This window comes from Drosophila innubila (assembly GCF_004354385.1).
Source record: "Drosophila innubila isolate TH190305 chromosome 3R unlocalized genomic scaffold, UK_Dinn_1.0 2_E_3R, whole genome shotgun sequence".
In the NCBI taxonomy this organism is placed as follows: Eukaryota; Metazoa; Arthropoda; class Insecta; order Diptera; family Drosophilidae; genus Drosophila; species Drosophila innubila.
In genome coordinates this window covers 22,528,252-22,546,373 of record NW_022995380.1, presented here as the reverse complement: position 1 = coordinate 22,546,373, position 18,122 = coordinate 22,528,252, and the positions used below count along the sequence as shown (strand labels likewise).

Here is an 18,122-nt window from a genome sequence, read left to right as displayed (position 1 = left end):
AGCTACTGTTTGTTAGACTGAGATGGCAACGTGCTTGAGTGCAAGTGTGTGTGTGAGTGTGAGCAAAAGAGAGCGACTGTCAAAGTTCAGATGTCAAATCGATTGTTGGGCGTCGTCGTGAGCTTTGAGTTTTTGAATGGTGAATTATTATGAATTGTCGTATTGAGTGTTGAGTGCAAAAGTTTGATAATGAATGCAATCGAATAATCAAATGATGACACAAATGAATAGTTATTAAACTTGGGGCGTTGCACATTACAAACCGCAAATACACAGTACGTTGGCGAGAGCGAGAGAGAGAGAGACACCGCAGGATACTTGTGCAATATATATGCATGTGTATCCATGAGATACAAGTTACACTTGCCCACTTGAATTTGCGGCTTTGTTGGTGGGCACTGACTGACGGACTAACTGACTGGATGACTGACTGTCTGACGGTCTGAAGGCTTGACGAGCACATGATTAATATGCGCTCACCTCACCGACTGCAACTTTGCTTTGCGGTGTGTTTAAATGCATGTATCTCACAGATACAGATACACTGAAGAGATCTTGCCATGGCTCATTCGTGCTGCTGTCAGTTCAGGTGTCATCAAAATCTTAGCGAGGCTTTATTAATGACGTTCGCCAACCTTTTAGCCTCAGTCGGCGTCGTCTTTCCTTTCCCTTCCTTTTTGTCTCCTGTTTTTTCAGTCTTTCTTTCATTTTTTTTTTTTCTTTTTCTCCTTTGCATTTTACTTGTGGCACTTTCTACCGACAGTGGCTTTCACTTGCGACTTTCATGATTTGCCGCCACATAGAATCGAATCGAGGATCAAAAATACATTTATCTTGCCACAACCAAAAAAAAAAAACAATCTCTGTCGCTTTGGCATTTTTTTGTTTTGTGGTCAGTGTAAGCGGCTCAGTTAATGGCCCACTAATTGTTGCAACAAAATGCGGCAAGTGTCAATATTTTGATTTTGATGCCCCCCAAACCGCATTGATTGATTGTTGATCGAATCTAAAACCAGACACCACAACAAATCATGTCCAGCAACGTTCTTGCCACCACAAAACACTTTATCATTTGTGTTTCTTAAAAAACAAAGTAGTAGGTAATCTAGACACCTTATCTCCTTTTATCAATGTCAAGACACACTTTATATATGCATAATTGTGTGAAATCTATTTGTACTTGCTTTTCACACAACACAAACGACACACGTGTCGCGTGGCAAGGTGTGAATTCTATTTAGATGCTTGCAGATTGTCAACAATAAATACTGCAACATCTTGAAGGTCATTCAGATACAGTTCTATGTCGCAGATACTCTAAAAAGATACTCTCTTTGTAGGCTGTGCAATAAACTTGTCTATAAATATGTCTGTATCAGTTGTCGGGGTTATTAGCTGCTTATCGCCAGACTTTGGTGTCGTAGCTCGTGTTATGGTGAAATAGTTATTACCAAATTGTGTTTTTTAAAATAGCTGATAGCTTACACTGCAAATATTTCTTTGAATATTCCACATAATTGTGATGTGGATTTGATGTTCGAATTTACAAATAATTTAATTTTTAATAATATAATAATTACATTTTCAAGCAGGTATTACTTAATTTGATATAAATTTTTATAAATTTAATGTCAATATATCTGTCAGTCACAGACCTTTACTAGGCATTTAAAAAAATTGTTACAAGAGTGTTTTATCTAAAATTCTCTTAATTTACATAATTCCAAACTTAACTGATAACTTCACAGATACTTATAATTTGAAGCTGAACATATTCTAAGCTGACTTCACATTTGTTAAATTATTAATTACATACATACTAATATACCTTATGTATTTATAACATTGAGGCGTCACGTATTTCTTAAATGTCCGGCTTTTGATAAGGTTTAAAGTGCTTAGATACTGTCGGCAATAGGCCTTATCGGGGCATAACAGCTGATAAATATTCACATATTGTTTTTTGTGGGAAAATCCGATTTATAAAATATTATTTTTACTTGTTTCACAAAAACATGCTAATGTGTTGATTTAAGATACATTTTATAACTTAACTATAACTTTCTTATTATGCTTGAAAATATAGTCTAATAGAGATATCAATAAACTGACGGGTATGAATTTATTTTTAATAATTACTAGCTATATATTACAAACTTAATCAATAAACTTAGAAATCTGAAGTCTGATCATTCTATGAATACTTTCTTCTTTGGCACTTAATTATATTGGTACATAATCTAAAAAGCTTTTATTTAATTATTCATTTAGTTTAGTTGAGCAAAGCTTTGAGCTTACCAAGCGTAAGTATCTGTGTGTTGTGTACGTGAGATACAACTGAAAGATACTTTTGTATATATAGATGTGCTAGTCTTTGAAACGCATCTGCTCGCCGTGCATGCTTGACGACAATAGTTCCTAATAAGCAGCAGTAGCTGTGGCAGGACGAACCACTTCTCTGCCTCTCCCCTTCCCCCCTCTCTCTTGCTCTGTCCCTCTCTTTCTCGAGTCTTTCTCTGTTGCTCTTAGTTAATAGCACATTTGTGCGGAACATGCGCAACTCGCAGCATGTGCACCGCATCAGAAGGGGACCAATCGGGCACACACACACACACACACGAATATACACACATATATATATTCTCATCCTCCCTAAGGTGCAACATTCTCTGCCAGCGTCGCAGTCGGCGTTGCGCGGCAGCAATTGATTGGGCTCAAAGCAGCGTCGGCGGCGTTGCTTTTTGGACTGAGGAGACCAATGATGCCGCCGCCATGCTCTCGGATACTGCTGAGTAATCCAGGAGATAGGCGTGGTTCCACACACACACTCACACACACACATGCATGTGTATAGTCGATGATTGATTGCTTTTTGTTTCAGTGAACGTGCAACACAGCGCAGAAAAGTTCAAGAAAGCCTCACAATACACGACGGGGCCAAACAATTTCATTAAAAAGAAAACCGAGTATAAAGAGGGGAATGAAAAGAAATAAAAAAAATTTTATAAAATGTCGCTTAACTTGAAGGAAAATTAAAAAGAAAAATAAAATGAGAAATAGAAATAGAAATACGGTTGGAATTGTAGAAACATTTTAATTAAGCCATCAATGGATTTGACTTGTTCTACGATTGTCATGCTTTGGACATTCTTGCTCATTCTGTCTGTCATTGCTTGCAACATTTTGTACCAACACTGCACTAATGTACGCCATTATCCTGTGATTATCCCTTTGGCCGTTTACCTGCAGTTTTTGAAATTTCCGTGTTAAGACGCCCAATTTTGGTTTTTGGTTTTGGCCAAGTTGACTTGGAAAGGATTAAATGTGGCAAGTCTGAGCGTTAATAATGCATCATTAACGCTTTAATTTGAGGGCCGAGACGACTCCTCTTTTTGGCCTTGCCCATAAGTAAACCGCATGAATTTGCGAATTTTCAATTTTAATCTTGATAAGTCAATCGACTCCGATGACTTATTACCATTTCGTACTCTTCCACACCTCTCTTGCTTGCTCTCTTTCTTTGCTTCTTTCTTCACACTCTTAAGTACAAAACACTATAAGTAATGCAATTGATAACGAGTTGAGCACGAGTAGAAAAAAGAGCACGAAATAAACATGAAATTGATAAGCCAAAATGCTCTTTGCACCTCTTTGAAATCAATACACACAATACGCTTTCGATTTGAAAGAGTATTCGAAAAGTTCCAATAATACCTCTTTGTTCTCCGCTATGCAAAAAAATAGATTCTGATAATTGTAACACGCTCCTTTGGCACTTAGTCAACACTTGCTCTGACGGCGACTGCTGACGTCGTTTTTATCTATAGACACGACTTATCAGCCAAAGTAAATGGGCCTTAAAAACATTTAGAATAAAAAATAATACTGTAAGAGTAAATAGAGTCGTGTATTTCTGGTCTACAGCCCCGTTAATTCAGTCTCTCTTTAGACACTTGCCCATGTGGACAACGTTTAAGAGCGAAAATAAACCAAAAGGAGCAATTATTATTGTTATTTAAAAACAAAGTGAATTATTTTGATAAGAAAAAAAAATACTATGAAGGTTTTCAATTGTCTTGTATGTTTGATCATGTGCTCGCAATTTTCCGAAATATGTAACCTATACTTAATATTTTATTATAATTTACATATCGTTTATTTTGCAGGAAAGTGAAATCGCTGAAGTGCTTTATAAGCAGGATGTCGATTTGGGCTTTAGTCTCGATCAGGAGCAGATCATCAATGCCTCCTATGCTAGCGGCAATAGCGCTACCAATGGACGCACCAAGGACTCCGACGGCAAAGACGAGGAGGATGAGAAGGAGGGCAAGAAGATCAAAGCTGATGAGAAAGATAAGCATGCTACCAATGATGATATCGAGAAGCTGAAAGCTTTGGCAGAGCTTCAACAAGATAAGGTAAGATCCATAAAATTACACATGAATTTCACAATATAACCAGAGAAATCATATCTACAAAAGAGTCGGTTAGATATGTGGAAAAGTGGGTAGATGAAGAGTTAAATAGATGAACGGAAAATTACATGAAAGATAGTGTAATTTAGAGACAGATTGATGCAGGAAACTAATGAATAGATTGACTTATTTAGTAGACAGTTTAAATTATAGATATATTGTAACATACATATATTTGGAGATATAAATAGATACAAAGATGCTGTAATATATAAAAATATATTGATAAATTGTTATTTAAATGGATAAACAGGTACTAAGACATATCTAAAGAAATGTGTGGATTGACACTACTATGATAAAGATAGATGGAGACAGATACTCTTTAAGCACTATCGAACTCATTCATAATCAGTCGTCAGCTTGATTGATTTAATAAATGACTGTCAAGGTCTTATCTCATCGTTTAGATATTATTTAGTCTACAAAGATAGAAAAGATACACACTAATGTCTTTAAATACTGATCACAGACTAATGCTGAGGAAAAGGACCCAACGCAGGACCTGGATGATCTATCGATTGAATGGAATGGCGTACCCTTTACTATTGATAATGAAACTGGTAAGTGAAAAATGAATTTCTACTGGTTTCTACTACAGCTATTTTGTCTTACAACGTGGTGTTGCTTTTATAAAGATGTTATCTTATCGAAATCATAAAGATCTGGATTACATTGCGTAGTATTTTTGGATGTGTTTTACATTTCCCTTTCGACAGCAAAAAGATAAGCGGGGGTACAACAACATTGATAAAAGAATAGAATATAATGTAAATATATAATTAGAGGTTGGATTTTATAAGAAATGTATTTTTATAAGATTCTAAAAGACTTTTAGTACTATTGTCAACTTATACACTCGGAAATATTTTATGAACATTTTAAAAATGAATTTTATATGATCTGAAAGGATTACCTTATATATACTACTTAAAGTGTATTACATAACATCTAATATAATTTAACTCTTAATGATATTCGCAGTGCCTGTCAAAATGGCGGCCAGCTGCCGTTCCTCTTGGATAATAAAGAAAATGGATTATCCTTCGCCAGGGTTGGGATAAAGGGGACGCCATTGTTACATTGGCTCCCTCGTCACACTTCTTCCTCAGTATATTTTCGTATTTTCGTTACGTTTTATAAATGAATGTAGGCATTTTGAGTTGACAGGCACGAAAATTAAAAGAAAAATGAGCTTTTTTTTCATTTCATTTCGTTTTTGCCTTCGTCTAACTTCCATATTTCCCGCTCCCCATGCGACTTGTGCTCCATTTGGCTCTTATCGATAAAGCTGCGACTGAAAGTGGGGAGTCGCCGCTTGACGGGCTGCTGTTGCTGTTGCTGTAGCTGCTAATCTGCTTGGAACCGCGCCCTATTTCATATCCAAACGCTTACTTTTCAAACAAACTTTGACACGCACACGAACTTTTGTTATTAACAGCCAAAGTTGAGGATAACTGAAAGGGGGAATGGGGATTGGAATTGGGAATTGGGAACTGGGAACTGGAGCTGTGCCAGTGGCAGTGGCAGTGGCACAGCCAGTGGCAGTAAAAGTAGCAGCCGCCGCCGACGTCGCATGCAACATTTTTCTTTTGAAAAATGAACGAAACATGATTCGCCAAAAATTTAACAACTATACATAATATATGTATGTGTGTATGTATGTATTTGTATAAGATATATATTTCAACTTTGGCCTATAAGCTGTATATAAGGCCCAACTCTACTCCCCTAGTTGTTATCGTGTGCTGAGCCTGTTTGCTGTTACGGAACAGGCTCATCGAGCAACTCCCCTTCCCTCCCGGCTGTCTCCCTGTCACAGCCAGAGAGTCGGCCATTTTGTAGGGTGTCAAAGTCACCACCAGAAGCAGTTTCAGTAGCATTCTCAGTCCCAGTCCCAGTCCCAACAGCAGAAGCATCAGCATCATGATAAGCCCGCATTCGTTAGCTATTCACTGGCATTTTATTATTATTATTTATTTAACTATTTTCCTGGTCATTTATTAAAAATCCATTGGAACTATCTATAGCTCTAGCTCTGGCTATGCTCAGATTAATATCACATTCAAGGCACGCATTCACACGCTTTTGTGCGTATCCAAATTCCCTTGAGAGAGACAAGAGAGAGAAGATAGATGGAATTACCGTTCCTCTCTATTGGAATCAATCCCTTTTGGCCATGCCGCCTGGCCTATTGTTGTTTTGGCTTTAACCAAAATGAAAGTCATTTTTGTATCTTTAATTTTGTTTCACTTCAATTGCCCATAACTATTGAATCTGTATACTATATGCTTCTTCTTCTTCAATTCTATAATTTATGAAGAATATGATATTCTCATTGGATCACGTAGCGACGATCGCATGCAGGTAAATCTATTGTATTAGTGCGTGAAAAAGGTGTAAAGGTGGAAATGTATCTTTTAGTCAGCAACTTTTTCATTAATTGCAACTTTTCTTTTTTTTTTTTGTCGCCTGCATATTCTTTAAGGAGATTGAAGAATCCTGTTGCTAATGAAGTTGTAAGACTGTTTCTAACTATTGTCCTGACACATAACGCCATGTCATTGGCATATGTCTGAGAGAGGGAGGGAGAGAGAAACAGTGAAAAGAGATCCCATTGTCATAATTAAGTTGCCCAGTTGCTTGTCTTTTGTAACTCAATGTTGTCGTAATCAATGCTGTTTGTTTTCCTACACTTTTTTTCTCCTTCTCTATCTTTTTCCACACCTCTAGTACAGTTTTTTAATATTTTGTTTTCGTGTTCGATACGATCCATTGAAGTTATCTTTATTTCTGCTCACAAATCTGATTACATTGATGCTGTTGGAATTCAACCAGTTTTTAGAATAATAACAACTACAACGCACATGGTTGACAACTTTTGGAGCATGACTTGACAGTCACCAAATAAATAAATGCCAACAATACCAAAAAATAAAAAAAAGTTGAAAAAATGCTCTTATTCTCAATTATGTTATAGATCTTTCGGCCACGTTCATCTATGGTTATAAATATCATAGCTTAAATTCCATTATGCAATCAATTTGGCTGCCAAGATACGCGCAAGTTTATTGACCACAAGAACGATACAAACTAACGGCCATATTCTCATCTCTGTACAGCATCAAAGAGAACACTCGTTGAGACTTTCCAACACTTGTACAGTTGCCACAAAAGTTGTGCCTTAAAGTGTTGCAAGATTGTGTAATGTTTGTTTATTGATTTATTTAAACATTAACTGAAAGCTGAAAGAATATTATTTAATAATTCAAATAAAAATTGCAATTTAGAAAAGTTTTATGAGTTAATATCTTATACCTAATTAATATACAAATTTTGAGTTTGCAACTGAAAAGTTAACAGAAAAACAAAAAATTATTAAGTGTAATAAATAATTATAAAACTATTAGCTTGGACGTTCGTGTAGAATTTGTGTATTAATATTTTTTTGTTATTTGAGAATAAAATTTGTTAGTAATGGCTTAATACGAAGATTTCTAAAATTGTTTGGAAAATCTAATATAATTGTTTAATTTATGGGTGAAAAATGGAATAAATAAAGTTTGAGAAATAAACTTAATGCTTTTCCAGCTTTTAATAAACGTTTGAACTCATAAAATAGCTTTTGCATTATTCTTACCATATTTATAAATTAATTTTGGCATTACATCATGTTTATTTACGTGTTAAACTTCTAACGCTTTCTCGCAATCAAAGAAAAAATAAATGCAACAGAAGAAGCATAGTTTTAATCTTAGCAATTAATTTAAGTAATATGGCTTCTTAGACTGTAACAGAATTAAAAAACTGTTGTTATATTGTTGTTAAATTAGTTCTTAAAATTCCCATCCAATTTCAGTTGGCTTATTTGAGTTACTTTTCTGTTATTCTGACAATTCTCAAATAGTAATTTCAGCTGCTTCTTGTTCTCTCTCATTATTTCTCTCCCTCTCTCTCTCTGTTTCTCTCACTAGACGGGTGAGTTGCAAGGTTCCACTTATTGTAACGACCTCGCCCACATCAAAAATGAGAGAATGATGAAAATTATTATAAAACAGCTGGTGGCGGCGTTGTCGGCGCACCTATTGAGGATTCCAGACTAGTTGCCCCTTCTTCATGTCTGTCCCTCTGTCTGTCCGTCTGTCTGTCTGTCTCTTCTGGTAGTTGCAACATTCAAAACTGTGCTCCCTGCTGACGGTTAGTTCGTCCGTCCGTCTGTCTGTCCAACTGTCTGGTTATTCGGGCAGCGCAGCATAGAAATTGTTCAAAATATTCTACTTGGTCAGCATTACTTTACAAAATTTACTAAAAAATTTTACATGCTGACAACAAAAAAACAACAACAGATAGTGCGAGAGGAAGACAGTTATATGGGAAGAGAAAGAGAGATATAGAGGGGAATACTGGTCAGACACTGCCACATTTTGCTGCATAATCGTATCGCTTTCAAGTGTTTGCACTGCAAAGCAGAGAAAGAAGAAGCACTTGTACTAATGCCAAAACTAGTTGAGAATTGCATAATTTCTCCCATTTAATTAGACCAATTGACCCAAAAACTGGCCTCGAGGATTATGAAAGTTGTATGTTAATCATGTGTGTGTGTGTGTTATTTGCCTCCATTCATAAAGCGTTTTCATTCATTCATGCAACGCATTTTGTGGCAACGTCATTCGATAGCACAACGATTATTATTATTATTTTGTATTCGGCATTTTTTTTTTTTTTTTTCAGCAATTTCATTGTTGACATTACTATCATCGGTTCAGTTCAGTTCAGTTCAGTTTTAGATCTGTCCTGTCATAATTGTTGCGCACTTCCATGTTGCTATTTTGTATTTTGAGGTTATGGTCGTTTTTTCGCCGAACTGCAAGTTCATGTCATGACCAACACTTGCAATTGGCCAAAGCCAGTGTTTGAAAGTGAAATGTCTATTTAACAGTGTTGTTGGGCCACTTAAATATTCAAGTGCAATCGTTAAAAGTTGCTTGCAACCAACAGACGAGTCTTTCACCGGAAATTGCCACTAGCCAGCTATCTCTCTCACTCTCACTCTCGCTGTCTCTCTTTAGTCTGTAATGGCGGCGCAAGCTCTTTGAGCATCAGCGGCAACAATTTAAACTAATTAAGATGTAATGGCGCACTCGAGAAACGCTCCAAAGCATATCGAAAACAATATTCAAGCTTCTTTTTGGCTCGTTTTTCAATATTTCTCTATGCTCTTCAATCCAATCTCCAAAGATTCAACATATGATGATGCTGCTAATTTTTCAACAGGCTTTTTTCAACTTTTAAAGTTTATTAAATCCAAATAGTAGTTGGGCATCATGGGTATTATTGCCATGGCTTGCTCTTTGGTCTATTAGTTCAGTGGCCCACTAATGCATACATATATTACCTGCTCTTTTCCCTCTCAGTCGAAACAAGCACTCATCTGATTGCGGTAATTGTGTTAATTTTTGTACAAATAAATTGATGTTTTTATTGGTCAGGGAAAAATGTTTAATATTTATTTGGGTCACTTGGAAGTTGCACAAATTGACTTCGTTGATTATATGCCCTATATGTGAAATTTACGGAAATAATAACATTTTTCTATAAACAGAAAACCAGAATACTAAAAACTTAATTTTCTTTTGTTGTCTAAAATTTAAAGAAATTGAATTTTAATTTAAATTGACACAAATTCTTGAATATTTCTTGAAAATAACTGAACTTCAAAATCCAAAATGAATGAGAACTAACTTATCAGATTCAGTGGAATTAAGTTGAAAAAATGTATATATTTTAATGAGAAAAGTGAACTACTAAGAGACCAAAAAAACAAAGAACTACTTAATATAATAATAGAAATATAAAAACAGAACGTAAAACAATTTTATGCTATCATCAAAAATGTTTTAGAATGAAAAATATCTGAAACTTCACATTCAGCTCTTGAATAAGTTGAATAAATTGATATATTTTTATAAAAATATTATATTATATAAGAAAGGCAGAGATATGTGCGCAAAGCTGAGCGACTTTGGCCTGGCCAAAACGGAGATGCTGAATATATACGAGGATATGGCAATGTACCTGCAACAGATTGTGGCACAGTTGCAGGAGATGCCACAATTGGGTGATCTGCTCAATGAACGTATTCAAGAACAACTGTTAGGTTGCATAAACCGAATAAAAGCCATTTGCCCCATGTTGCAGCGTAAACACATGAAGGTTGCGTTCTTTGGACGCACATCGAATGGAAAGAGTGCGGTGATCAATGCCATGTTGCATGAACGCATATTGCCGAGTGCCATGGGGCATACAACGAGTTGCTTTTGTCAGGTGGAGGCGTGTGGAAGGGGGGAGTCTGCCCACGTGATGATCGAGCACAGTGAGGGAGAAAAGTTGAGCATCGATTCTCTGCGAGATTTGGCGAGTGCACATTCAAGTCAATCATTGAGTGCTCATCGTTTGTTGCACGTGCGCTGGCCGAGCAGCAGTTGCAACCTGCTGGGGCACGATGTGGTGCTGCTGGACACACCTGGCGTGGATGTGACGGCGCAACTGGACGAATGCATCGATCGTCATTGCCTCAATGCGGATGTGTTTGTGCTCGTGCTGAATGCCGAGTCCACAATGTCGCGGGTGGAGCGACAATTCTTCGAGGCGGTGGCACAACAATTGTCGCGTCCCAATCTCTTTATACTGAACAATCGCTGGGATGTGGCTGCCACACTGGAGCCGCACATGGAGCAATTGGTGCGGGCACAGCACACACAGCGTTGCCTCCAACTGTTGATCGAGGAACTCGGCATCTATTCAAGTGTCGAGCTGGCCCGAAGACGCATCTTTCATGTCTCCGCATTGGAAGCGTTGCGACTGCGGCAACAACAACAACAACAACAGCATGCCAAGCGAGGGGAGGAGGAGAGCTTTCGAATTCCAGGTGGACGTCAACGTTACGAGGAGTTTCTGCGCTTCGAGCGAGAATTCGCCAGTTGCATTACACAGAGCGCGCTGAGCACAAAGTTCGAGCAACATTGCGCCGGGGCAGCGGAGATGTTGCTGATGTTGCAAGAACTGTTGCAGCAACTGGGCACAGGCCTAACTGCACTTGGGGCAGAGAAAACCTTGGCTCAAGCCGAGCTAAGTGAGAGATTCGAGTGTTGGCAAGTGCAAATCATGCAGCGGCAAGAAGAACTCAACTTGCAACTGGAGCGGTTGAGTGAGGAAACAACGCGACTGGGCACACAGTTGTTGCAAGAGCAAATCCAGCGTCTGCCCGCCGTTGTGCAACAATTTCGGTTGCCCGTTCAGCCGCAGCTGCAAGTGCCACAGGAACTGTGCAACTATCAGCGTTTGCTTGGCGTCCACTTGGAGCAGCTGCTGTTGGGGCAAGTGGAGATGCAACTGTGGCCCGTGTTGCAACAGAAAGTGAGTGAATTGCAACTGCAACTGCACTTGGAAAGTGAATTGCCCTGGCAACTCTATTCGCCCATCAACTGCCAGTTGCTCATGTCCGATTTTCAGGTGGATTTGCAGTTTCGCTTCTCCTGGGGCATGGCGGCCATAGTGCAACGCATTTGTGGCAAGTGGCAACAGCGAGAGCTGCCCCTAAAGTTGCCTGCCATTGAGAATTGCCTGCTGGACACAAATAATGGTTCCATGGCCTCAATGTTGCTGCTGGGCGGCGTCTTGGCCCGTTCCCTCAGTTGGCGTCTGCTTCTTGTTCTGGGTGGCATGCTGGGCTCCTTTTATGTCTATGAGCTGCTCAGCTGGACGCAGCCGGCGCAGGAGCGCAGTTTCAAAACTCAATACACGCGACACTTGCAGCGTCGTTTGCGCGAAAATGTGGCACAAACCGCAACGGGTTTCGGGCAGCAGGTGAGGCAACACCTGACGCACTCGATGCGTGAATTCAGCGCGGAAACGGAACAAAGTCGCAGCGAAATCACCGAAGAGTTGCACACACTGAAAACTCAATTGGAAACGCTGGAAAATTGTCAAATGAAATTAAAACAATTGCAATTGGAGGCGGTTGCGTTGCAGCAACGCATAACGGCATTTCAAGAGCACTACATGCCACACAATCAAAGGAAATCCATGTAGAGCAGATGGGGGAAAAAACCTTTTCCATTTTCATTTATCTTTTATCTTTATTTTTTCCCGTTTGCCAATTAAAAGTTGCCTTGTTCCGTTCTAATAATCCTGCGCTGTGAATTTCTTAAGCTCAACTTTAATTACTTTCTTGATTAGAGAACAGAAAAAAATAGAACAGAAAAAACCAGTTTTTTTTTTAAGCCCATCTTCTTGTTTCTGGTTGAAGAAGCGAACAGCGTCCATGTTAAAACAACAACAAGACAAAAGCGTATCCAAAAGCAAAAGTAACCAATACATAAACGGCTAAGCTCCGCCTCTGTCTCACACACACACGACGCGTCGCAGTGCGCATGAACAAAGGCCGCAGTCGCAGCGCAGTCTGTGCGACGTCTGTGCACACACAGAGGCAGAGAGAGGAAGTACATAGAGTTGTCTCGCTCTCACTCGCTGCTGTTGCATTGCATTTGGACTGGCAACGCCATTTCTCTTTTTGCGCTGCTGCTGACGTCGACGCCGCCGCTGCCGCTGACGTCGGCCGCCATCGAGGCATTTAGAATCGTATTTGAATTTTTATAAACGCTCGAGAAACGCTCAACGCTTGACGCGCGCGCTGTTCAGGAAAGAATTCGAGAAAACCTCTATTAAAAAATGAATAAATAAAAAATAATTTAATAAAAAAAAATATTGAAGCAACCACGCTTAGTGTAGTGTTGTGTTATGCAGTGTTCTTACAGAACTTGGAATAAAACTATGGACTTTTCAGCCAAGTCATCTTCATCCCAAGAACTTGGCCAATAAGCTGAATTTTAACATTTGCCCAAACCCAAAGCAACGGCTATAAACTGTGTCAAAGGTACAGTAAAACAACGCACAGTACATCATAATTCGTAATTAATGCAACTACATAACCGCAACGTGTGCTCAACAAAAATTAAGTTTTAAAAAAAAAAAGTGAAAGTCTTGCCAAAAACATAAATAATACGAGTTACCAAACGTTAAACAGGCCGCAACTTAGTGTTAACAATAGAGCCTAACAAACCAAAAAAAAAAAGAAAGAAAAAAAAACCCAAGTTCCAGTGACCATTGTGCGATTCTAAAAGTCACCAACAAAAATCAACAAATAAATATATAATAAAAATATAAATTTTTCAAACAATCACTGAAAAAGTTGTGCAAAAGTCTGCAGCGGAAACTGTTGTTGTTGTTGTTATTTTGATTTGTGTTGTGATTGTTGATTCTGCAAAATTTGCAACGATTTTTTGTGGCCCGTCAGCCTGTTTAACATTACATAATTGTCAAAGAGTTGTAAAGCTAACAACAATCAACGTTTACTGCAACAATTTGTGTTCAATCTCTTTCGACAAAAGGCTCACAACAAAGAAAAAACCCAAAACTTAACATCAACCACACAATTTTGACTTGTGTCTTGTGTGTTGTGTTTGTGCCCCTTTTGTTTGGATTACAACAAATAAATCACATATTGCAATTGCAATTGCATTCGTATTTGCAATCGCAATCGCAATTGATGAAAAGGTTTGTACACATACATACCGTGTTTATTACAATTCGATTTGGGGTATTTGCTTTGACCGCATTATTTTGATACGATTTTGTCAGTTTGGCAGTTGATTTCCCAACATTACTTAAGAGTGCCATTTGATGTGGGTTATGTCTGGGAATTGTAGTTAAATAAATATATAGATATAGTTGCAATCATTGTGTATAAGTTCAGTTTGTGGTTTATTAGAACTGCATTCTTTTGATGTGTAGAGTTTATATTGGGCAGTTCTTCTTGATTTTGTCTTAGTTTAGCATTGACTTATGTATCTTTTTAAAAACTCCTCAATAAGTTGATACGAAAATCAATAAAAAAATAAAAGTTTGATAAACAAAACTACATTGCAATTCAATTCAATGCTTTTGCTTTGATTCTTGAGCTTAATTTTTAGATTTTCTACTTTTCAATATTTAAGTTCTTTAAAGTTGAAGAAATGATTTATTTTCGGTGAGTTCAATAATAACTTCATTTCTCATTCATTCTAAAATAGAATATTAATTCTTAAATAATGTTCACTCGCTGCGAATGTAATCAGCCCAAAAAAAAAAAAAAAGTTAAGAAATTAAGCCGCTGAGAATTCTTTTGAGCTCAGATATTCTTAGAACATGAGCTTAATCAATTTATCACACATCTATAAATAAAAAAAAAAAATAATTAAATATTATTATAGAAGTTATTTTAAAGTTCAAGCAACGCGCTCGAGATTTGTGGATGCTAGTAAAGAATTTAATTAGTTAACTATTTTGAATGTTCTCTAACAATCGTTGCTGTTCGATTACATTCCAGCAATCTTAATTTCTATTAAAAAACTAATTGCATTAATTCATGTATAGCTTTCTAGCACCATATTTGGCCGACGGCAAACAATCTCGTTGTTGACCAAGTTTAGTAGCAATTGAATATGATTAGCCAATGCTAAGACCACCCCCAATAAATATTAGTTGTATGAAACTTCCTGAAAGTTAACCAAATATCAATAAAATCAACAGACGCCTCCAACCCAAAAGTTGTTGCCTGCTCCAGGTTGCCATCAACGCCTTTTAGCCACAACAGGAAATATTATAAAGCCGTAAACAACACACAACGCCTTTTTTTCGGAGCGTTGTCGCTTAATTGCTGGTGACAGACGGCAGACACACACACCACACACACACACACACAGGCACAACAAACATAACAATGGACAAATCGAATAATATTTTTATAGACATTTACAACAATGTGCGGCAAGCGAAGCAAAACATGCAACGGGCAAAGAGACAAGAGAACAAACAACAAGCCCAAAAAAAAAAAAAAGAAAAAATCGAACGATAAGCAAACGGTTAACACACACACACACCCGCACACACTCACACACACACTCATGCGACAAATTATAGAACTCCTGTTGTTTTTGTGCGCATTTTGTGGCCACAAACTGTTACCAAAAAGAACGAATTAAATGCCCGAATGCCTAAAATAACAGGCTAAGCGAAACAAGGCCTAGAGAAAACATGGCCAGCAGACATGCAGCCGTTGTCTTAGCCAGGCAACAACACAAAATGGTTGAATTGAAATCGGAATGTATTTTGTAACCAATCGTAAGAATAACATTTGTGAGAGGTGCTCCAAAAGAAGAAAGAAGAAGAGGTAGAGGTAGAAGAATTGTACCAGCGATAGAGCAATGTTTATTCTAATTTCTGACCCTACTCAAGTGCCACCGTTAAAGGTCGTGAGCGTCGTCACAGCACTTGAGTTTGAGTTAACAAATTTCTCGACTTGGCCAAGTTGCGCCCTCTTTATGCTGTCTGTTGTTCTTGTTGTTGTTCCAACATTTTTCCCATTTTTTTTTCCCATTTTATTTGTATTTTTATCTAGATGTGCGCCCACCAGTTGTTCTCCTTCTCCTCCTTATGTTCCCTACTTCTTCTGAGCCATATTTATTATTTAGTCTGTTGAGCTACCACTTTTGGTAGCAGCATTGCCATTGGGTCTTACATTTTTTCTTGGAATTTTCGTTGATGTTAAGTAGTAATTTTCCGATAATATTGTTCCTTCCAAGGAAAGGGAAAATGCCCCTGTCCAATGCAAATATTGAACTTTGGTAAATATTATGTGGCCACAATCTATTGTAAGCGATACATAAAAGTAGGAGAAGCAGAAGCATATTTAATATTTGAATGCGTTTATTTAGTCTCGAACTCCTCGTTAACTGCTGTCAAAACGGATCATAAATTAAACATTGATTTGAAGTTTATCAACAAGAAATCCATCAGCTGCTTCCGTGAGAGATCTTTCAACTGTACGTGATCTTTTGATGAATATGATTAATGATTAAATGATTGTTGCACATATTTTAGCTGTTTTTCTTATATTTCTTGCCAATCCCAGAGGAAATTGCTACTGTTTGGGCTGTTTTATCTCTTGGGATTTACCAGTTATTGATCGCACTCTGGAGATTTAAGAATTGTAGTTACTTCTATGTGATCAAAATATTTTCAAAATATTCATTGTGATCAAATGCGTACATATATTTATGTTTATTCTTAAGTGGATTTGGGACTTATGAATTGTTAAATGCTCATTGAATTGATTTATGCCAAGATGACTTGACTAAAATTGCAACTGTCTGTTCTTGCCACCCACAGGTGAATACATTCGCTTGCCATTGGATGAGCTACTCAACGACGTGCTGCAACTCTCTCAGTTCCCACTAGAAGACGACGAGGTAAGTACACACTATACGTGTATACTAGTAATTCTACTAACTTCTTTAATCTCAACTCTCAACTCCCAACTGCAACTTTCTCTTGCAGCTTCCCAACGATTCGGTTGCATCCACATCGCAGGCTGCCGCTGCAGCTTTGAATAGCAAACCCGCTGCTAGAGTTGTTTCTGAAACTGGTGAGGATTTGGTGTACGGTGATAAGGAAGACGACGAGTCCAAGGATAAAGAAGACAACGAGGCAAACTTCGCTGGCAGTGACTTTGAGGATCTGCAGGATTCTGTGGGCTCGCCCCTGTTCGATTTAGATGAGGAGGCCAAAAAGGAATTAGACGAAATGTTACAATCAACGGCACCGCCCTATCACCATACCCATGCCCATCCCCACGCCCCCCATCCGCATCCCCATCACTCGCATCATCATGCGGCGGCGGCGGCGCATCATCATCATCATGCCCATCATGCCGCCGCTGCGGCAGCTGCACATCAGCGAGCGGTGCAAGCGAGCGCCAACTATGCCACCGTTGGCAGCGCCTCCGGCAGCGCCTTTCAGCGTCAGCCGCCAACCACAGCCGGCTTCCATCATGGTCATCATCAGGTAAGGCCACTAAAATGCCATTGATCTTAATCCTTTATTCCCGCAAACGGCATTCAAACTCTGCGGATGCTCAGTTTAAGTGCTCGCATCCGTTGTAAAAGTTATATACTACAATATATACATTTATTATTATATATACCCACGATAGAAGATTGATATGGAAGATTTGATACCCTTCTCTCATAAATAATCTAGTTAAATTTAAAACTTGTTTAAAATATGCGATATTTACCAACATTTTATCAGAATTTATAAAATTAAACCGATACTGTTTAATTTATTCTAAAAATCTTAAAAATGGACAAATATGCTCCTACAAAAAATCCATTATCAATCCATCTTTGCTTTATGATTTTATCCAAATTTGACTAGGATGTAAAAAATCCAAAAAACTACACAACTGGCGAATTTTTCTGAAATATCTTTAAGAAATATCAAAGTTTGTCATGAAAATTTTATATTTATGCAGCTTTCGAATATTTTGTCAGAATTATAGTACTCTTTGCAAGGGTATCATGAGTGTTATATGTACATATATTCAAGGATCATTTGCGACGTCTGTCTTTGGAGTGTTTTTTCATCATCATCTGTTGCTTCTTCTTCTTCTTTTGGCTGTTCCTCTTCGTTCTCGAGCACTTGATCTTGCCTCGACTTGCTCCTCATCATTGTTGTTATTCTGTTTATTTCTTCGTCTCCATTTTTCTG

The 18,122-nt window shown here is 38.0% G+C and overlaps 2 protein-coding genes across 2 annotated transcripts in view; both read left to right on the top strand.

Moving 5' to 3' along the window:
- LOC117792138 (segmentation protein cap'n'collar) overlaps nucleotides 1-18,122 on the top strand; it is a 36,800-nt gene that overhangs the window by 5,427 nt on the left and 13,251 nt on the right. The window contains exons 2-5 of the mRNA XM_034632136.1: nucleotides 4,167-4,418; nucleotides 4,948-5,038; nucleotides 16,743-16,822; nucleotides 16,911-17,417. Of these exons, the coding sequence (XP_034488027.1) occupies nucleotides 4,167-4,418; nucleotides 4,948-5,038; nucleotides 16,743-16,822; nucleotides 16,911-17,417 (930 nt within the window). The remainder of the gene's footprint in view (nucleotides 1-4,166; nucleotides 4,419-4,947; nucleotides 5,039-16,742; nucleotides 16,823-16,910; nucleotides 17,418-18,122) is intronic.
- On the top strand, nucleotides 10,362-13,608 carry LOC117792140 (transmembrane GTPase fzo). The gene has a single exon (XM_034632140.1). It carries the CDS (start codon nucleotides 10,476-10,478, stop codon nucleotides 12,564-12,566), a length of 2,091 nt encoding a protein of 696 aa, XP_034488031.1. The 5' UTR covers nucleotides 10,362-10,475; the 3' UTR covers nucleotides 12,567-13,608.